Below are 17,242 nucleotides of genomic sequence, written 5' to 3' on the forward strand. Positions count from 1 at the left end.
CGCCCCCTCCCCAGAGTTGGAGCGCAGCGAGGTGCCTGCTGGGAGAGGTTTACTGAGCCGCGGATTGTCTGGGCTCAGCATCCCGCGGCCCCGGTCCCGAGTTGACCTCAAGCCTTGCGCCCCGTCCTCACGCCCTGTGGGTCGTGGGGCCCCGAGCGGTGAGTGGTTGGCCTCCTGGGAGGGAAGCCACGCACTCTGCGGAGGGAAGGGCGGCCAGGAGGGCGCCCCGGGGGAGGAGGCCGGACGCGAAGCCCGGGCCCCCGGCCCCGGAGAGAAGTGCAGGGGTGCGCGGGGGTGTCGGGGTCCGGGGACCCCGGGGAGGGGACAGGCCGCGGCTCTGTGGCTGTGACGCACTTCGGGGAGTGCGTGGGGGCGGGGCGGCGCGGCCCGGCGGCGACTGCGCCGCGGTGGGAGGGGCCCCTGCGCCGCTGCGGGGGTGGCCGCGGGACCGGGGGGCACCGTGCAGCCTGCAGCTGGGAGGTCGCGGCGGCTCACCCCGGCCGCGCAGGGGCAGTGGCCCCGAGGGAAGGCAGAGAAAGTGACCAGCAGGAAGGGCACAGGCAGCGCTGAGGTGACCGAGGACCAGAAGCGCTCTCCTTCCGGGCACCCTGAGTAGCAGGACGGGAAGGGGAGATGCGGGCGGGGGGCTGCTGCCTATTTCGGAACACCCCTTACCTGCGCCTGGTCCCCAGAAGCTCTGAGATCCTCAGATCCCTGTCCCCCTCGTTTCCGACGGGTTTCAGTTAGGACGTGTGGGCCTGGAGGGTGCCTCTGATCCGGCTTGTTCCCCGGAAAGGCCCTAGTGTCTCCTCTCTCCCCCAGGCCAGCCGTCCTCCAGAACAAGCATCCTGGAGACGAAGACGCTTGTTACGCATCTTAAAGTCAAGGTTCAGATGAGTTACCTTTTTTTGTTCAGTAAATATCTTGTGTTTGTAGGACTTGAGAATATTTGCTTTCCTTGGCCTGAAATGTTCTCCCCAACAGTGGCTAATTCTTTCCGGAGAGGTGTGATGGGGCCGTGCAGGTGTCTGCAGAGAACACAACCGAAGAATGCGGTGGGGAGGTTCGTGTTGCGCTTTATTTCAGCCTGTGGTTTGGTCAGGAGGATACTCGTCTTTAGGTGGGATCCGCAGTCTTTCCCACCGGCCTGACTTTCAGAGCACAGTGAGCACAGAAGGTTTGATTGTTTTGGCCAGTAAATGACAAAGTTACCGGCTTGGTGATGCTTTTAAAAGTGGGGTTTGAGGGCCGTCCTGCTGGCCCAGTCGGTAGAGTGTGCAGCTCTTAGGAAATGTGCTGCTGGAGCGAGCACTAGAGCGTGCAGCTCTTGATCCCGGGGTCGTGAGTTCCAGCCCCACGTTCGCCATGGAGCCTACTTAAAATTTAAAAAAAAAAGTAAAATAAAATTCAAAGGAATTGAGCCATTATTTTAATAGGTAAATAAATAAAAGTGGGGTTTGAGCAAAGGGCTTTGTCATCAAAGGTAGGGATTTTTTTTTTTCAGTGATCAGTAGAAATTTGTTGTATTATCCACTTCTTGTCGGAAGTGTGACAGCTTCAGTCTGTTTCAGTTGCATTTTTGTATGAACTGCAAGAAGCAACATGGTTTGATGTTGAGTGAGTTCTGGAACTAGAGCAGAGGGTTTGGCAGAGTTTCTAAAAGGTCATATATTGAATAGTTCGTGCTTTGTGGGCTACATATGGTTCCGTATTCTTGTTTAATTGATCTTGTTAATGTTTAGGATGGTTTTAGATTTGCAGAAAAAAAATCGCGAAGTTAGTACAGAGAATTCCCAGGTACCCTGTACCCACTGTCCCCTATTAACAACTTACATTAGTATGGGATGTTATTTACAGTTGGTGAGCCAATTCTGATGCATTGTCATTAACTGAAGTCCACGCTTTATTCAGATTTCCTTAGTTCTTACAGTAACATTCTTCATGTGTTCCAGGATGCCATCCCGGAGATCACATTACATTTCATTGTCGTGTGTCCTTAAGCTTCTCTTGGCTGTGACAGTTTCTCAGACTTCCCTTGTTTCTGATGACTTTTGTTTTAAGAGGTACAGGTATTTGGTAGGATGCCCCTCTCTTGGAACCTGATGCTTTTCTCGTGATTGGACTGGGTTTATGGTTTTGGGGGTGGAAGATCACTACTTTTATCCTGTCATGGCAAGAACACAAACTGTCAGCATGATTTATGATTGCTGAGTGTGAACTTGATCGTTTGGCTGAGGTGGTTTGTCCGTTTTCTCTACTGTGAGCTTACTCCCATTTTTCAAAGACTGGGTCTCCCCAAGTGACAGCTGTGTGTTTCAGAAGCCCTGTTACTAGAGCCTAGTCAGTCTGATCCTGCTTTGGTGGTCACGTCTTTCTCTCTTCTCACCCCCTCATTTGCTTGTAAGGACCCCCACAGTTACTTTGGGCCCACCTGGCATAATTCAGGATACCTTCCTATCCTGAGGTCAGCTGACGAGCGACCCCAATCCACCTGCAACCTAACTGCCCTTTGCCATGTAACGTAACATAGTCACAGGCTCCAGGGTTAGGAGACAGACGTGTTTGGGAGGCAGTTGTCCTGCCTGCCACAGGCCTATCCATCCACAGTTCCCCTGATGACCGAAATATACCCACTCCCCCATAACTGTGGACTTTTTCTTTGTTGATTTGTTTTAAATTTGGGACTAGCTTAAATTATATTTCTTATCATGGAATTAATATAGGCCTGCAGCAAAAGGTTCAGCTTCCTAAGGAGCTCGTAAAGAAGAAACTCGAAATTACCCAAAGCTGTACCATCCAGAGATAATTGCTGTTGATATTTTGGTATGTATGATTCCAGCCCTTCCCTCCCTCCCCCCATGCATATGTGTGTGGTTTTGTCTCCAGAGCACTGGATCCTGCTAACCAACACGTAATTGAGCCAAACACTCTCCAAATCTTAGTTTATAGAGGAATCCAAGCTTTAAAAAAATCTCACACGTTTACACCTTAAAAGATTAGAAAGACGTCATTTGAAACTAATCCCATGAATAAATGATCAATAAAGACAGGCTTTCAAAATTTGATTTTCTGGGATTTTAACTTTTCTTTCACAGAACATGACAGGAGTCACTGACTTATTACAAGTATGAACTGTACTATAACATTTCCATGGGCAGGTATATGAGTAAGATGACAGTAGTTTAAAACGTTCACATAAACAGAGGCACCTGGTTGACTCAGTCAGTGGAGCATGCAACTCTTAATCTCAGAGTCATGGGTTCGAACCCCATGTGGGGTATAGAGATTGCTTTTTTTTTTAAATTAAAGTGTTCGAAGAAATCTTCCATATCACATGGAATACAAGATCCGGCTGCTTGCTAGTGTTCTCAATTTGGCATCTTCTCAGTTTATGTTTATTTTATTTTATTTATTATTTATTTTAATTTAATTAATTTAATTTTTCATTTTATTTTAGTTACGACAGAGAGTGTGAGCAGGGGAGGGGCAAAGGGAGAGGGAGAGAGAGTCTCAAGCAGACTCCACGCTCAGCATGGAGCTTGATGGGGGGCTCGATCTCACAACTCTGAGATCAGGACCTGAGCTGAAACCAAGGGTTGGATGCTTAACTGACTAAGCCACCCAGGCGCCCCTCAGTTTACATTCTTTGAGCTGGATTTTCCAAGCAGGAGCATGTCTGTCCCTCTCTGCTGGTGGAGAGGGAACATTTCCTCCTTCTATGTCTTATACTCTTTGTTTTTTTTTTGCTACTGTTAATTTAAAAGAATTTCATTTTTAAGAGGCTCTGAAAGTTTTTAGTTAGTGTGGATTATATAGACAGCAGGTGTGAGAAGCACAAGAAGAAAGGAGAAGGCAGGCTTGAGTTTTTTCTATAAAATCAGATTAAGGGTTGTGTAGTGTTACTGATTTTCAGTCATAACTGCTAACTTGTATTAAGTGACTGTTAATATTACTGTGTTTTATGTAGATTATCTTCCTAAAAGTTTGATGTAGTCTTACGTGGCAGGTACTGTTTCTACCCCAGTCTTAACTGTGGGGAGCAGACAGTGTGAGGTTAGTCATGGTCAGAGCTCAGATTCACATCCTGAATCCTGAAAGTCAGACCACAGAGGCTTATTCTTACTTTGATCAAGAGCTCTCCTCCCAAATTACGCACACATTATTAAAGCTACCTTCTCCACTTAGTAATTCAGCTTCAATTTCTTTCTCAAATAGTATAAATCAGTATCATTATTAGTAAGTATATTGGATGCCCTTATAGCAGACCATAATTGGATCATAATTTATCCTCTACCAGGAGATATTTCTACTTTTTTTTTTTTTTTTCCATTTTTTAAAATGATTCCCTGGAAAATCTGAATAAAATTGATGGATTACATCACTATCAATGTCCTGGTGGTTATATTGTATTACAGATTTGTGATGTGTTACCATTGGGGTAACTGGGTAGAGGGTACAGGATCCCGCTGTATTATTTCTTACAACTGCATGTGAATCTACACTTACCTCAAAAAATTTTTTGGAACCTAGCCCTTGAACATTCTGGTGTATGTATTTGTGCACTACTGTACCTATTACCTTGGGATAAGTTTCAAAAAGTAGAATGTTGCATCAAAACTATATTTCTGTTAAGTGCTTACAATATGATAGGAGCACTTGGAACAGCAGATGACTAAGAGGACATTGTTACCTGCACATTGCTCATGAGCCAGCCAGAAAGGGAAACAGGATGGAAGCCCAGGGCAGCCTGCGGTCAAGGCCTCTGGAGACTTCTAGGTGACTGTGCCCTGAGAAGTGCTGGGAAGGGGACATCGTTCTTACTGTGGCCACTGTTGTCAGGTCATGACCAGAGAATTCTGAACACTTGGGCTCTGTGTGGCATACATGGAATTTGTTTTCTAAGTTTTATACCGTACATGTTTTCTCTAATGACGTTGACGCAAAGTGAAGACTAACAGGGTCAGGTGGTTTAGAATTCCCCAGGGCACCGTGGCTGGAAGGACAAGCTCAGAAGTCAAGTTCACCCTCCCACCAAGATGGCTGTCAATATGTACAGGTCGTCCCTTGGAATCTTAGTCATTTTTCCAGTCAGTGCCCTGACATATGTGGGTATAGGTAGAGATCAGAGAGTTGGCTTAGGTATTAAGCAAAAGGAAACAAAAGTTGTGCATAAAATAATGCAAAGGTACCTCAAAAGGAAACTGTTTAAAGGGAAGTTTCTCTGAGAGTCTGTCATTTATGAATTGAAAAGAAAGAAACGCACATACATACATATGTCAGGCCAAAGCCTGGCTCTTGTTACACACCCAGTGAGGTGTATTTAAAAAAGAAAATCAAGGTCAGAGGGTGTGTCAGAATCACCAGCACCACCACCAGCTTCTGTGATTGTCTAGGTGGACTCACAGGATTCACCACATAGTCCTATTCCAGGCCAGGATTTATTACAGTGACACACACCACCGTCAGCAGAGGGAGAGGCGCAGAGGACGGACGACATCGGGAGGAAGCCAGGCACACGCTTCCCAGGGCACTTTCCCCGTGCAGTCACACAGGACATGCTTAATTGCTCCAGCAGCAAGTTACAGCAACACATGCGAAGCCTTGTCCACCAGGGAAGCTCCTCTGGGCCAAGGAGGCCAGCGTTTTTATCGGGGGGCAGTCACAGAGACACCCTCTCTCTGGCACATACCAAAATTCCAGACTCCCAGAGGAAAGCAAGGGCTCAGCAGTATAAACCACATCTTTTATACAAACAGTTGAAGAGCAGTGAGCCACTCTTATCAATTAGGGAACAGCGGGGACCTTCTGGAAGTCCGGCTAAGGGCCAGTCTCACAAGCAGTTTCAAACCTGCTCGTTACTCTTTCTGCACAAGGGATCTGTCTGTTGATGTTGTGGTTTGCTTCCGTCTGTATGTGTCTCTTCTCTCTCTCTATATACACACACATGTATCCTATATACATGCATCCTGTGTGTATATATACACACACACATATGTTCGTATGTAGACTTTCACAAGTGTGTTGTATCCTGTTTTGGTAGCCTGATTTCTCTCCTGACAGTGTATCTGAAGTGTTATTCATTGTCTTGTAAGGATTTCTTTGAACATTTCATGATCCTTGACTCTTACATCAATATTCTGCATGTATTTCTGCAGTGAGTTTTTCTGGGTGCAGGGTGCTGAATGTTGCCTGGGCCTTTGCTTCTCCACCCTGTCCATCTGCCATGTTTTGACCAACCTCACCCTACCTAGAGGCCAGGAGAGGTTCAGGTTTGAATGTGCAGCCCCTCTTCACCCTGGATGGTGTGGCTGGAGGGGGCGGGATGTTGCTCAGTGTCAGACCAAGCACCCTAAACGCACCCCATCTCAGGTCCGGGATCACAGTGCACCTGCCCAGAGTTAGCCAGACTGAGAGGTTTGGGGGCACAGTATCCACACGAGATCACCCTCAGTTCCGACACCCAAATCCATGTTCAGGACTTTCCTGAAACCACCTTCAGGGCTAGAAGGATTCCTAGAACTCACTGAGAGCCATTCTACTCACAGTTCCAGGTAATTACAGGGAGAGGATGCAGATTAACCAGCCAGGGAAACAAGCACATAAGCTAACGTCCAGGAGTGTCCCCAACATGGAGCTTCCAGTGTCCTGTCCCCCTGGAGTTAGGACTGGGTGCTCTGTCGGCACCACGATAGGACAATATGCATAGAGTATCGCCAACTAGGGAAGCTCACGTGAGCTTCGAGGTCCAGAGTTTGCACTGGGGCTTCAGCACATAGGCACGGTTGGTTGATTGAATGATTGATCGTCCAGACATGACTGACTCATTGTCTACATGTTAATCTCAGTACCCAGGCTAGTTGATACCCCAAGACCCAAAGCACCCACCCTGAATCACCTGGTTGGTCTTCTTGGTGTAGCCAGTTCCCACCCTAAGTAAGACTGGTTGGGGATGGCCAGCTTCACCCAAAACAAAGACATTCCTATCAGGTATAATGTAGATTACCTCTTAGAAGTTGGGGGCAAAAGACAAAGAAGAATGGGATCTTGCCATTTGCGACAAGATGGATGCACCTAGAGAGTATTATCCTAAATGAAAAGAGAAAGATAAAAACCACATGACTTAACTTATATGTGGAATCTAAATAATAAAGCATATGAACAAACAAAAACAGAAACAAACCCATAAATCCAGAGAACAGACTAGCATAGTTGCCAGAGGGGCGGGAGGCCCAGGCTTCCAGGTACGGAGTGCGTCACGGGGAAGAAAGTCACAGCATGGGGAACACAGTCCTTGGTACCGTGATGGCGTCGTGTGGCGCCCGATGGCAGCTAATCTGTGGTGCACACGGCGTAACACACAGACCAGTGGAGTCGCTCGTTGTACGCCTGACACTGACGTGACCTCGTGTGTCCGCATACGTCAGTTAAAAAACTGTGTTGAGGGGCTCTCGATCTTAGGGTCGTGAGTTCAAGCCCAATGTGGGGGGTAGAGCCTACTTTAAAAAAAAATTTTTTTTTTTGGGCGCCTGGGTGGCTCAGTCGTTGGGCGTCTGCCTTCGGCTCAGGTCATGATCCCGGGGTCCTGGGGTCGAGCCCCACATCGGGCTCCCTGCTTGGCCGGAAGCCTGCTTCTCTCTCTCCCACTCCCCCTGCCTGTGTTCCCCCTCTCGCTGTCTCTCTCTCTGTCAAATAAATAAAACCTTTAAAAAAATAAAAATAAAAATAAAAATAAAATAAATAAAATAAAAAAAAATTTTTTTTTAAGTTATGTTGAGAAACGACAGATGAAAGTAGGTCTGACTTCAAGGCAAAAACAAATAAATAAAAACTCTTCTACTGTGTGCGCAGCTGGGTTTCATAGGGCTTCAGGGAGAGCTTTTTTCCCTTTGTCCAGATCCCTCTTCATCCTCTCCGATGCGTCACGTTGATGTGTGCATGTTGTGGGGGAGGAAACGGCCAGGGTGGGGGGGTTTGGAAGCAAAGATGGAGGAGCAGGAAGCTTGTATTAAGTTATTTTGGGACCAGGGTGCACTTATTTTAATGCCTCTTTTTTTCTCGTATATCTCTGGCTTCTGTGGATTTTGTGTCTTTGGTAAAAGAAACCCCAAGAGGACTGATCAGTTCTTGATTCTAAAACTATGGCGCACGTAAGTATGTATTTCTCTTTCCTTCTTGAAATGTGATATTTAGGTCCTGTGGCTATTTTTGTGAATTATCCTGAAGCCTCCTGCCCAACCGAGGCCCATATAATTACCCACTGCCCAGTTCTTCCTGTTCCGGCGAACGACAATGCCATATAGCCCTGTGCCCACCTGTGGCTAATGCCCACTTCACCACTGAGCTGGGGATTCAGTGTCTCCTCTGTGCTCACCTTGTCAAGAGTAACGCTGGAGCAGTGGGGGAGGAGAGTCCCTTGAGAGAAATACTTGAGTCACGTGTGTGGCTTATGAGTTGCAGATGGTGGTCCCATTTGACCACATGCAGAAACTAAAACTCCCTGCTGTTCTCCACGGATGTTTTTCCCAGGCAGAGAGGAGGGAATGCTCACGTTGGTTGGTCTCTGTGTCAGTGGTGGTGAGAGCTAGAGCTCCGTGAGGCTCTTGGGATTGGATAGGGCTGTGGTTGGGGCCTGAGCACTGAGAGCCATGATGTTACTAGGGGATTTGAGGGGTGCGTGTTGTCGAGCAGACCCTCCAGACCTCTGTGTGCATCCACATCATCTGACACCAGTATCCTAAATCAGAAGCAGAGAAAAGGCAGGGGTGGTGGGTCGTAATGGTCTTAAGAAGGTCACTCAGTACAGAAGTCCCAGGTGATCATATACCCCGAGAATTGGGGAAAACCTTAGATGTTTGGTTTTACCTAAGTGTACAACTGTAAGAATGAAGTCCAGTTCATCTCTATGATGGAATAAGAAAATGCTTTTGTTGTTACATAGAAGACTGCTTAAAACCTTGGCAAAATGATGACCTTGAGGCTGAGAACATTCAGACACGTAAACCCTAGTTTCAAAAATAAAAGATCTCACTTCACACAACAGAAACAAAACCCTAGGCATTCTCCTTCCCTTGAAGGATGGAAAGGGTGCCACAGGCGTCCACACTTGCCGAGATGTTACCACGTAACGGGCTCTTCAGGAACATTAGGAGCTCTGCTCAGTCACAGTCCCCACTGTGCCCTATGCACGTCACAGGCCTGTGGTCTGCTGCTGTGTCCAGCCCAGCCCAGAGCAGAAGAGCCCTTTTTGTGCTGTCCTTCATCTCCGGGACGTGTGGGTTTGTGTTTTCAGGGTTTGGTGACGTTCTCAGATGTAGCCATCGACTTCTCTCAGGAGGAGTGGGCATGCCTGGACTCCACGCAGAGGGACCTGTACTGGGATGTGATGTTGGAGAACTACAGTAACCTGGTCTCCCTGGGTGAGTTGCCTGCCCCCTGGAATGTCAGCTCCCTCCACTGGGAATGTCAGGACTGACTTCCAAGAAACGAATTCCTTCCTCTTCTCGAGAAGTGTCTTGAGCCTTGTCGCATCTAAAATGGACACCTCGCACCTTCATCTCCTTGTCCTCTTCCCACCTTTGTCTGGCCCTTCCTGTAATCATCTCTCCTCCTTAGTGAGCAAAGGGTGAATTCAAATTCTGGGCTGTTTATTTCACACCCATCCTCAAGGAGCTGAGCTTCGTACTATGATAGTATGTTCACGCCCAGACTGCTACTGATGGCCTGTGGTACTCCGGGGACCCCCCTTCAGGGAACTTGACTTCCTTCAGTAAACCAGCCTGTGTCTGATGTGGATTGAATGGACAGCATTCACGTAAAACCAAAGCAAGCATTGTACCTGAAGTGAGGTGGAAAGTTACAGTTCCTGAATTCTGAGTTACACGTTGGATGACGTCTTGTAAATGTCTCCGGTTAGGTCTTGTTTTTCTGTTAGAGAAGTAACAGCCGTAATAGTAACAGCTAACGTTGTGCTCACCCTGTACCAGGCATGGGCAGCACTGTGTTGTGAGCAAATACACTTCACCTTAATCCCACCAGTTTAGGAGGTAGGCACGACTGCTAGGTCTAATTTGTAGGGGAGTATACTCAGGCGTGGAGTGACTTGATCAGACAGGGGAGGCCGAACCAAGAATCCACACTGTCTCCTACCCTCTTGTACTTGCCTCCATGGGTAAGGCCCTCGGAAGTTGAAGACCTTTCCTATCTGGTTGCCTGTTCTTTAATCCTTTCTCTCTTCTGAAGTCTTATCATTTTGACTTTCAGCTTGTCATAAATTTGACTAAGTCTCCATCAAAGGTTTGTTTTTTTTTTTTAAGATTTTATTTATTCATTTGAGATAGAGCACGAGTGGCGGAGGGGGTGGAGTGCAGGCAGAGGGAGAGGGAGAAGCAGACTCCCCGCTGAGCAGAGAGCCTGACGTGGGACTCGATCCCAAGACCTGGAGATCACGGCCTGAGCCGAGGGCAGACGCTTAACCAACTGAGCCACCCAGATGTCCCTACAATGAATTTTTGAGCATATAATTTTTTTCTTAAATTCTACACCAGGTGGCATTTCTTTTTTTTGAAAGCAGGACCTTCCATTTCTAAGCCAGATGTGACTTGCTGAGGAGCGAGGGAAAGAGCTGTGATGGTTGAGAGGGAGGACAGTACAGAGGAGAGTGACAGCCAGACTGGCTGGGACAAGCCATCGCTGCAGTACGCAGTCAGGCAAGGCAGGGAGCAGGTGCACCCCTGGGGCACGGAAGGCTCCCCAAGAAGGCCACGGACGGCCTCTGGGGAAGAAGTCACCACCGTGAGCCTGATCTTTGCCCCAGTCCCTCCCACTGGTCTCCTGTTTTGCTCCTGCTTCCCATGCTGCTGATGCTGCTGGTCCGTGGACCACACCTTGAGGAGCAGGGTATAGACACCGTGATCCCGTGCCCTTTGTAGCTCCTGCAAGTTCGCTGGCATCCTAGCTTCGAATGCGTTTTTCCTTTTATCTGCTTTTCGCTAATACTTCTTCCTGCGTGCTGTTAGTTCTGGTATCACAGGACGTTAGCCGGGTGGCTCACTGACACGCGGTGCCTAGATCCAGTGCTCAGCGGGCATTCACCATGGCGATCTTCTGTCACTGCTTCATTTGTTTGCTCTACTAATGCTTTACAGAGAAACGGTGCTCCGTCGGCTAGTTGGTCATGTAGTGACACTGTTCGTGGTGGATAAAAACATTTTTAAAGGGAAAATCACGAGTTCTCATAATAAAGGGCTGGTCGGCCAACATGCTCCAAAGCTGATCGTCTAACACTTGGTGGCACCATCATGAACTCATGAATTGAAGCATGTTGCGGGTTTTGCGGCCCCTTGGAGTTAGCGTCCTCACTGATGGTCAGATCCTCCTAAACATTCCCCCACAGGCGTTTACCGTGTTTGTTACAGTTAATCCTACACATTGTCCCTTTTATCGCCTTTGATGGTGGGTCTTTTTGTCCAGAATCACTTTTCATTATATGACTGACATATATATTAATTTCAGAATATTAATTTTATACCCAGGTAACCAGCCGTATATTCTTGTTTTTCACATTTGTTCTATATTTGATTTTCCTGGGTTTTCCAGGTATGTCATCACATCATCTGCAAATTGTGCTCTTTTTCATCTTTATTTTTGGGATCTGCCCCTCCGTGTGCTTTTTGCTTAATTGTGTCAGCTGATAGGAAATAGGGCTAAGAGGCAGTTCCTTTTCCTTGTCTGACTTTAGCAGGAGTGTCCCCGGTGTTTCCTCGTTAAGTATTGTGGTGCCGGAAGTGGACTGTACATTTAACAAGAGCCCTAGGTGATTCGTGTTTGTTCTCCTAGAGAAGTTATATTTCTGTTTGAGAAGTTTTTGGTTTGTGGTTAGATTCGTTTGTGTTTTCATTTTCCTTAAAAGGAAACAAAATGTTATTTTTTTCCAGATTTAGAGTCACCATATGGGACCAAGAGTTTACCTACAGAAAAGGGCATTTATGAAATAAATTTATCCAAATGGAACTCAAATGGAAAAAGTAAATCCCTTGGCCTTGACTGGATGTGTGAAGGTGAGTTTGAAGGACCACGGGGCCCTCAAGAGGGCTGTTTCAATCAAATGATAATCAACTGTGAGAAAACGCCCACTTGTAGAGAAAATACCTCTGTTAGACCACATCAAAGACTTCATACTAGGGAGAATTCCTATGAATGTAAGGAATGTGGGAAAGCCTTTAGTCGTGGCTACCAGCTCACTCAGCATCAGAAAATTCACACGGGTGAGAAACCCTACGAATGTAAGGAATGTAAAAAGGCCTTTCGTTGGGGTAATCAACTCACTCAGCATCAGAAAATCCACACTGGTGAGAAACCCTATGAATGTAAGGACTGTGGGAAGGCCTTTAGATGGGGTTCAAGCCTCGTCATTCATAAGAGAATCCATACGGGTGAGAAACCCTATGAATGTAAGGACTGCGGGAAAGCCTTTAGACGTGGTGACGAGCTCACTCAACATCAGAGATTTCACACTGGGGAGAAAGACTATGAATGCAAAGACTGTGGTAAGACCTTTAGCCGCGTGTATAAACTCATCCAGCACAAGAGGATTCACAGTGGTGAGAAACCCTATGAATGTAAGGACTGTGGGAAGGCCTTTATCTGTGGCTCGAGCCTCGTTCAGCATAAGAGAATTCATACTGGTGAGAAGCCCTATGAATGCCAGGAATGTGGGAAGGCCTTTACTCGAGTCAATTATCTCACTCAGCATCAGAAAATCCACACTGGTGAGAAACCTCACGAATGTAAGGAGTGTGGGAAGGCCTTTCGCTGGGGTTCGAGCCTTGTTAAACATGAGAGAATTCATACTGGTGAGAAGCCATATAAGTGCACAGAATGTGGGAAGGCCTTTAATTGTGGCTACCACCTCACCCAGCATGAGAGAATCCACACTGGTGAAACGCCTTACAAGTGTAAGGAGTGTGGGAAGGCCTTCATCTATGGGTCAAGCCTCGTTAAACATGAGAGGATTCATACAGGGGAGAAACCCTATGAATGTAAAGAGTGTGGGAAGGCCTTTAGTCATGGCCATCAACTTACACAGCATCAGAAAATTCACACTGGTGAGAAATCCTTTGAGTGTAAGGAGTGTGGGAAGGCGTGTAACCACGTGAACCATCAGAGAGTTCACACTGCTGAAAAACCTATTGAACAAAAAGAAGGTGCAGAAGCTTCTATACAACATTCATTCCTTCCACAGCACAAGGAGAATCCATGATACAGTTTAACATAAGAAAGCCTTCACTGGTCGCTCTCCTGCTTATAAGCATCTCAGAATAGTCATGCTCCAGACAAATTTGGAGAATGGAGAAATCACTTTTTCTTAGTGATCACAACACACTCAGTGTAGACTCGTTTTTTCGTTTTGCCGCATTGGTTTAATGAGTGGATAGAAGCCTCCCGCTACCGTTCGAGCTCCGTCTCACTTCACATTTGTTCTAGGGAATAACTGCTGATGTAACATATGTGGGAAAGCCTCTCGCCATGGTACACACCCTCCCTGTTACCATCACCATCCCACCTCTTTACTGCTGTGACACACTGGGAAAATGACCTGTTACCCCTGTGTGTTGTGTGTGAAGGGTAATCACATGTACCTAATACTGCTGTTGTGGTGACTGAGTTTGGTACATGTAAACTCTCTGGAGGTGTATGTGGAACACTGTGTAAGCTCAATAAATATTAGCTGCTGTTCTTACCATCACGACCGTTAGTGTTGCTCTTAGTGAATTCCTACAGGAATACCCCCTGTGGGTACAAAGAATTAGAAAAGACGGTCAAGCTTGTAGAAGAAAATATAGGAGATTACGGTCACAGCCCTGGGTGGACGGTGTTTCTTAGTACACAGAAGACGCTAAACATAAAATAGAAAGTTTATACGTTGGACTTTGTCGAAAGGACAAAGTTCTGTTCATCAAGTGACACCATGAAGACTGAAAAAAGCAAGAGGCAGAGTGGGAGAAGTAATACTTAATCTCCACGCACCAGGTAAAGGACTCACGTAGAAAACAATCCCCCAAGTCAGTAATCCGTTTCAAAGGGGTGAGGGGACTTAAATAAGCACTTAAAGAGAAGATGGCCAGATGGTCAGTGAGCAAGTGAAAACAGGCTCAACATCATTTCTTATCAAGGAAACACAAAGTAAAACCACCATGAGGTTTCACTAGACAATCACTAAAACAGCCAACATTAAAATCACATATGAGCCTGGCACTTTGTTGGGTGGTCACATGCGACCTGTCCAGGAGGGGATGGGGCCAGCACATGGGACCTCCGCCAGATCCTGGAGGTCTGCAGCAAGGGCAAAGGTGATGCTTGAGGAGGGCGAGTGACTGTGCCCTGGGGGAGGGGCTGGGGCCCGGGATCCAGTCCTGGAAGGGTTGAGGCAGCAGTTAGACTTAGGAGGGGCCCGAGCCATCTCAAGTGGTCAGTCCTGGAGGGAAGTGAGTGGGTCCTTTTGTGGAAAGGACCAGAGCCCACAGGAGTGAGCGGAGAAGCTGGGGGAGGAATGGCTAGTGCTTAGGTCCGGGGAGACTCAAGGAGAGTCCAGGGAGCCTTCGAGAGCTGGAAGACTTGAAGGCTCATGAGTGTGGCCTGGGAGACTGAAGAGAGCCTTGGCACTGGGCTGGCAGCGCGGTTAGAGCACAGAGAAGCGTCCCGCAAAGGCCCACGGGACCCAGAGTCGCGGGTCAAAGTCGGGCTTCTGTGTGGTTTGCCTCAGGCTTGGGGTGCCAGGATCCACAGACCACAGGTGTGGGTGGGTGCTGTCCTGAATAAATGGAGGAGGTGGAGGGGTGAGGGCAAGGGGAGGAGTATGATGGGGGAGGGACGTGAGGGGACAGAACTGGAAGGGTAGTGGGGGGGCCATAAAGGGGAACACGAGGGTCACAGTGGAGAAAGCACTGACAAACTGGAAGCCCCGGGGGAGAGGCAGTAGTCTGCAGGCCTCGGTGAACACTGCCCGCATGCACGGGGGCGATCCACAGAAGGAAATGGGGAGAGTGTGTATCTGTCCAGACTCCTGGCTCAAGGAGCAAAAACCTAATTCAAGCAGCCAAGGAGTAGGGTGCAGAGGAGTCACTCCGTTTAGCCTCCGGTGGACCCAGGCTCCCACAGGACGTCAGGCTCTGCGGTGAGCTTGGCCTCTGCTTCCTTTGTGCTGAGGCTGCACGCGGCGGTCCTGACCACACAGGGTCCGTCATCCTAGGACTTGCAGTACCGGCTAGAAAAAGTCTCCCAGACACTCCACAGCTTTTGCAGAATGGAGTCTTGCTGACTGGCTGGTTCAGGAGTCTGTCCTGGAAACTGCCCATGGCAGGGTGGATTGGAAACACCCCAGGTGCCCCCCAAGCCTTACAACCACCCTGGAGCTCGCCTAAGGCTCCCAGACAGAGGGTGGGGCTGGCGATTTTAACAGCAGGAGCTCTCGTGAACAGTGACCGGCTACCGGGCAGGCAGAGTCGGCAGCTGTCCACAGCAGGCCAGGAGAACATTCCTGCAACCAGATGAAGGCGTGGATTCGGGAGAGGCTGGCCGCCCCTCTGCTCGTCTGTGTAGGGGTGGGGCGGGTGGAGGCAGCATCTCAGCCCTTCTGTCCCTCTTCAGTTTTAAAATCACCCCTACAAAGAGCAGTACAACACTGGATCTGGGGATGGAGGGAGGTCCATAAATCCAAGAGTTCAAGTCGATAGTGGCATGGTGCAACGTTGGCCTGGCCTCCTTTTCTGTTCACTAGCGCTCCAGAGTTTGTCGTAAAACTGCCTGCAACTTCCAGTTTACACAGAACGGTTCGTGTTCTCCACTAGTCCAAGAGGTTAGAAGCATATGCTGTCTGAATGTCCTGTGTAACTTCTAACACCGTATTTTATACTTTCTAAGTGTCATCTGAAAGTGGGCCTCCTTTCTAGGCCTCCGGCACACTATTACTTTGTTAGCATCCTGCACGCAGTTCAGGTTCTTCTAACGCTTGCACGGCTTGCCTGAAAATTGCCGAAGTTCCCAGTATCATGCCATTCAACCAGGGTTTCCATTTTTTGCCTGGTAGCCAGTCCCATCCCAGCATTTTGTCCTCTACATCTGACCTCCATTCCCTTTACAACAAAGGCCCCCTTTGTTCCACAATTTCAACATTAAAAACCTTCAAACTCTGCTTTCTTTGGACTGTTTTCTTAATCTCGTTTTGAAGACTGTAATCTCCCAGTGGTTGTCACTCTGGCGTCAGAGTTCTGACGAGTTTTTTCTTGCTGCCCATCAAAGTGTCAGTACGTAATCCTTGCTTCAGGCTCAGATTTTGAGAGAATAAGGTTTAAAGCATCTTCATGCAGTTCTGTTAAATCACTATTCGTTTGCCTCTGGTGCAGATCCAAAACAAGTTTCTACTGGTTCACTGGTTTATTGTCTGTGCTCTCCGTTTGAGTGTGAGTTCTTGAATCCTGTGACCCTTTTTGGCTTGTTCACCTCTGACTCCTAACCCCTTTGAACAGTAAGCACCATGTACGTTATAGGCAGTCAAGAAATGTCCGTTGAACAAATGAGTTTTATTGAGCCTCAGTGATGCATTAATTGATGATTCCCTTCTCAAATATATGAGCATAAGACATACTTTATCATTAAGGATATATCTAAAAGTTGTTGCAAGTCTTCCTGAGATCTCATGGCAGGGAGGAATGATACAAGGCGCTGAAAGGAAAGGTTTCCAACCAAGAATTCTTTATCTGTCAAAACCGTCCTTCAAAAACAAGAGAAATTAAGACAAAAGGTAAAGGAGTGACTTGCTAACAGATCTGCCCTACAAGAGATGCCAAAGGGAGTCCTTCAGGCTGAAATGAAAGGACCTTCAACCATAACTTGAAGACATATAAAGAAACAGTAACTACACAGGTGAGTGTAAAAGCCAGTGAGTGATACACCTTTTGTTTATAATCCCTCTTATTTCCTACATGATTTAAAGGATAAATGCATAAGAAATGATCAGTCTGTGTTAATGGGCACAGAACATAAAAAGCTGTAACTGACCATGATAAGCAGGAATTGGGTAAGAGCTGGGTGGGAGCAGTGTCTCCATTCTGGATTCTAGGTTGGCATCAGTTCAAATAGATGGTTATAAATTTAGGATGTCAGTTATCCCCATGGTAATCATTAAGAAAATATCTTTATAAACATGAATTCCTTCCTTGTCCTTTAGATAGCTAGAGTGGCTACA

The 17,242-nt window shown here is 47.4% G+C and overlaps 1 protein-coding gene across 5 annotated transcripts; it reads left to right on the forward strand.

Moving 5' to 3' along the window:
• On the forward strand, window positions 1-13,744 carry ZNF331 (zinc finger protein 331). 5 transcript variants are annotated; one of them, XM_036065452.2, is made up of 6 exons: window positions 830-887; window positions 985-1,063; window positions 2,724-2,823; window positions 8,100-8,147; window positions 9,290-9,416; window positions 11,934-13,744. In XM_036065452.2, exons 4-6 carry the CDS (start codon window positions 8,139-8,141, stop codon window positions 13,256-13,258), a joined length of 1,461 nt encoding a protein of 486 aa, XP_035921345.1. In that variant the 5' UTR covers window positions 830-887; window positions 985-1,063; window positions 2,724-2,823; window positions 8,100-8,138; the 3' UTR covers window positions 13,259-13,744. The 5 variants fall into 5 exon arrangements, with proteins under 5 accessions (XP_035921343.1, XP_035921348.1, XP_077919139.1 ...); XM_036065450.2 differs by lacking the exons at window positions 830-887; window positions 985-1,063 and adding an exon at window positions 1-158; XM_078063013.1 differs by lacking the exons at window positions 830-887; window positions 985-1,063 and adding an exon at window positions 418-571.
• The last annotated feature ends 3,498 nt before the right edge of the window (window positions 13,745-17,242 follow it).

This window comes from Halichoerus grypus, chromosome 15 (assembly GCF_964656455.1).
Source record: "Halichoerus grypus chromosome 15, mHalGry1.hap1.1, whole genome shotgun sequence".
In the NCBI taxonomy this organism is placed as follows: Eukaryota; Metazoa; Chordata; class Mammalia; order Carnivora; family Phocidae; genus Halichoerus; species Halichoerus grypus.

Excerpts from the sequence above, each read along its gene's own strand:
- ZNF331 (XM_036065450.2), top strand. Across the intron at positions 9,417-11,933 it reads CAGTAACCTGGTCTCCCTGG|ATTTAGAGTCACCATATGGG; the intron begins GTGAGTTGCCTG and ends ATTTTTTTCCAG.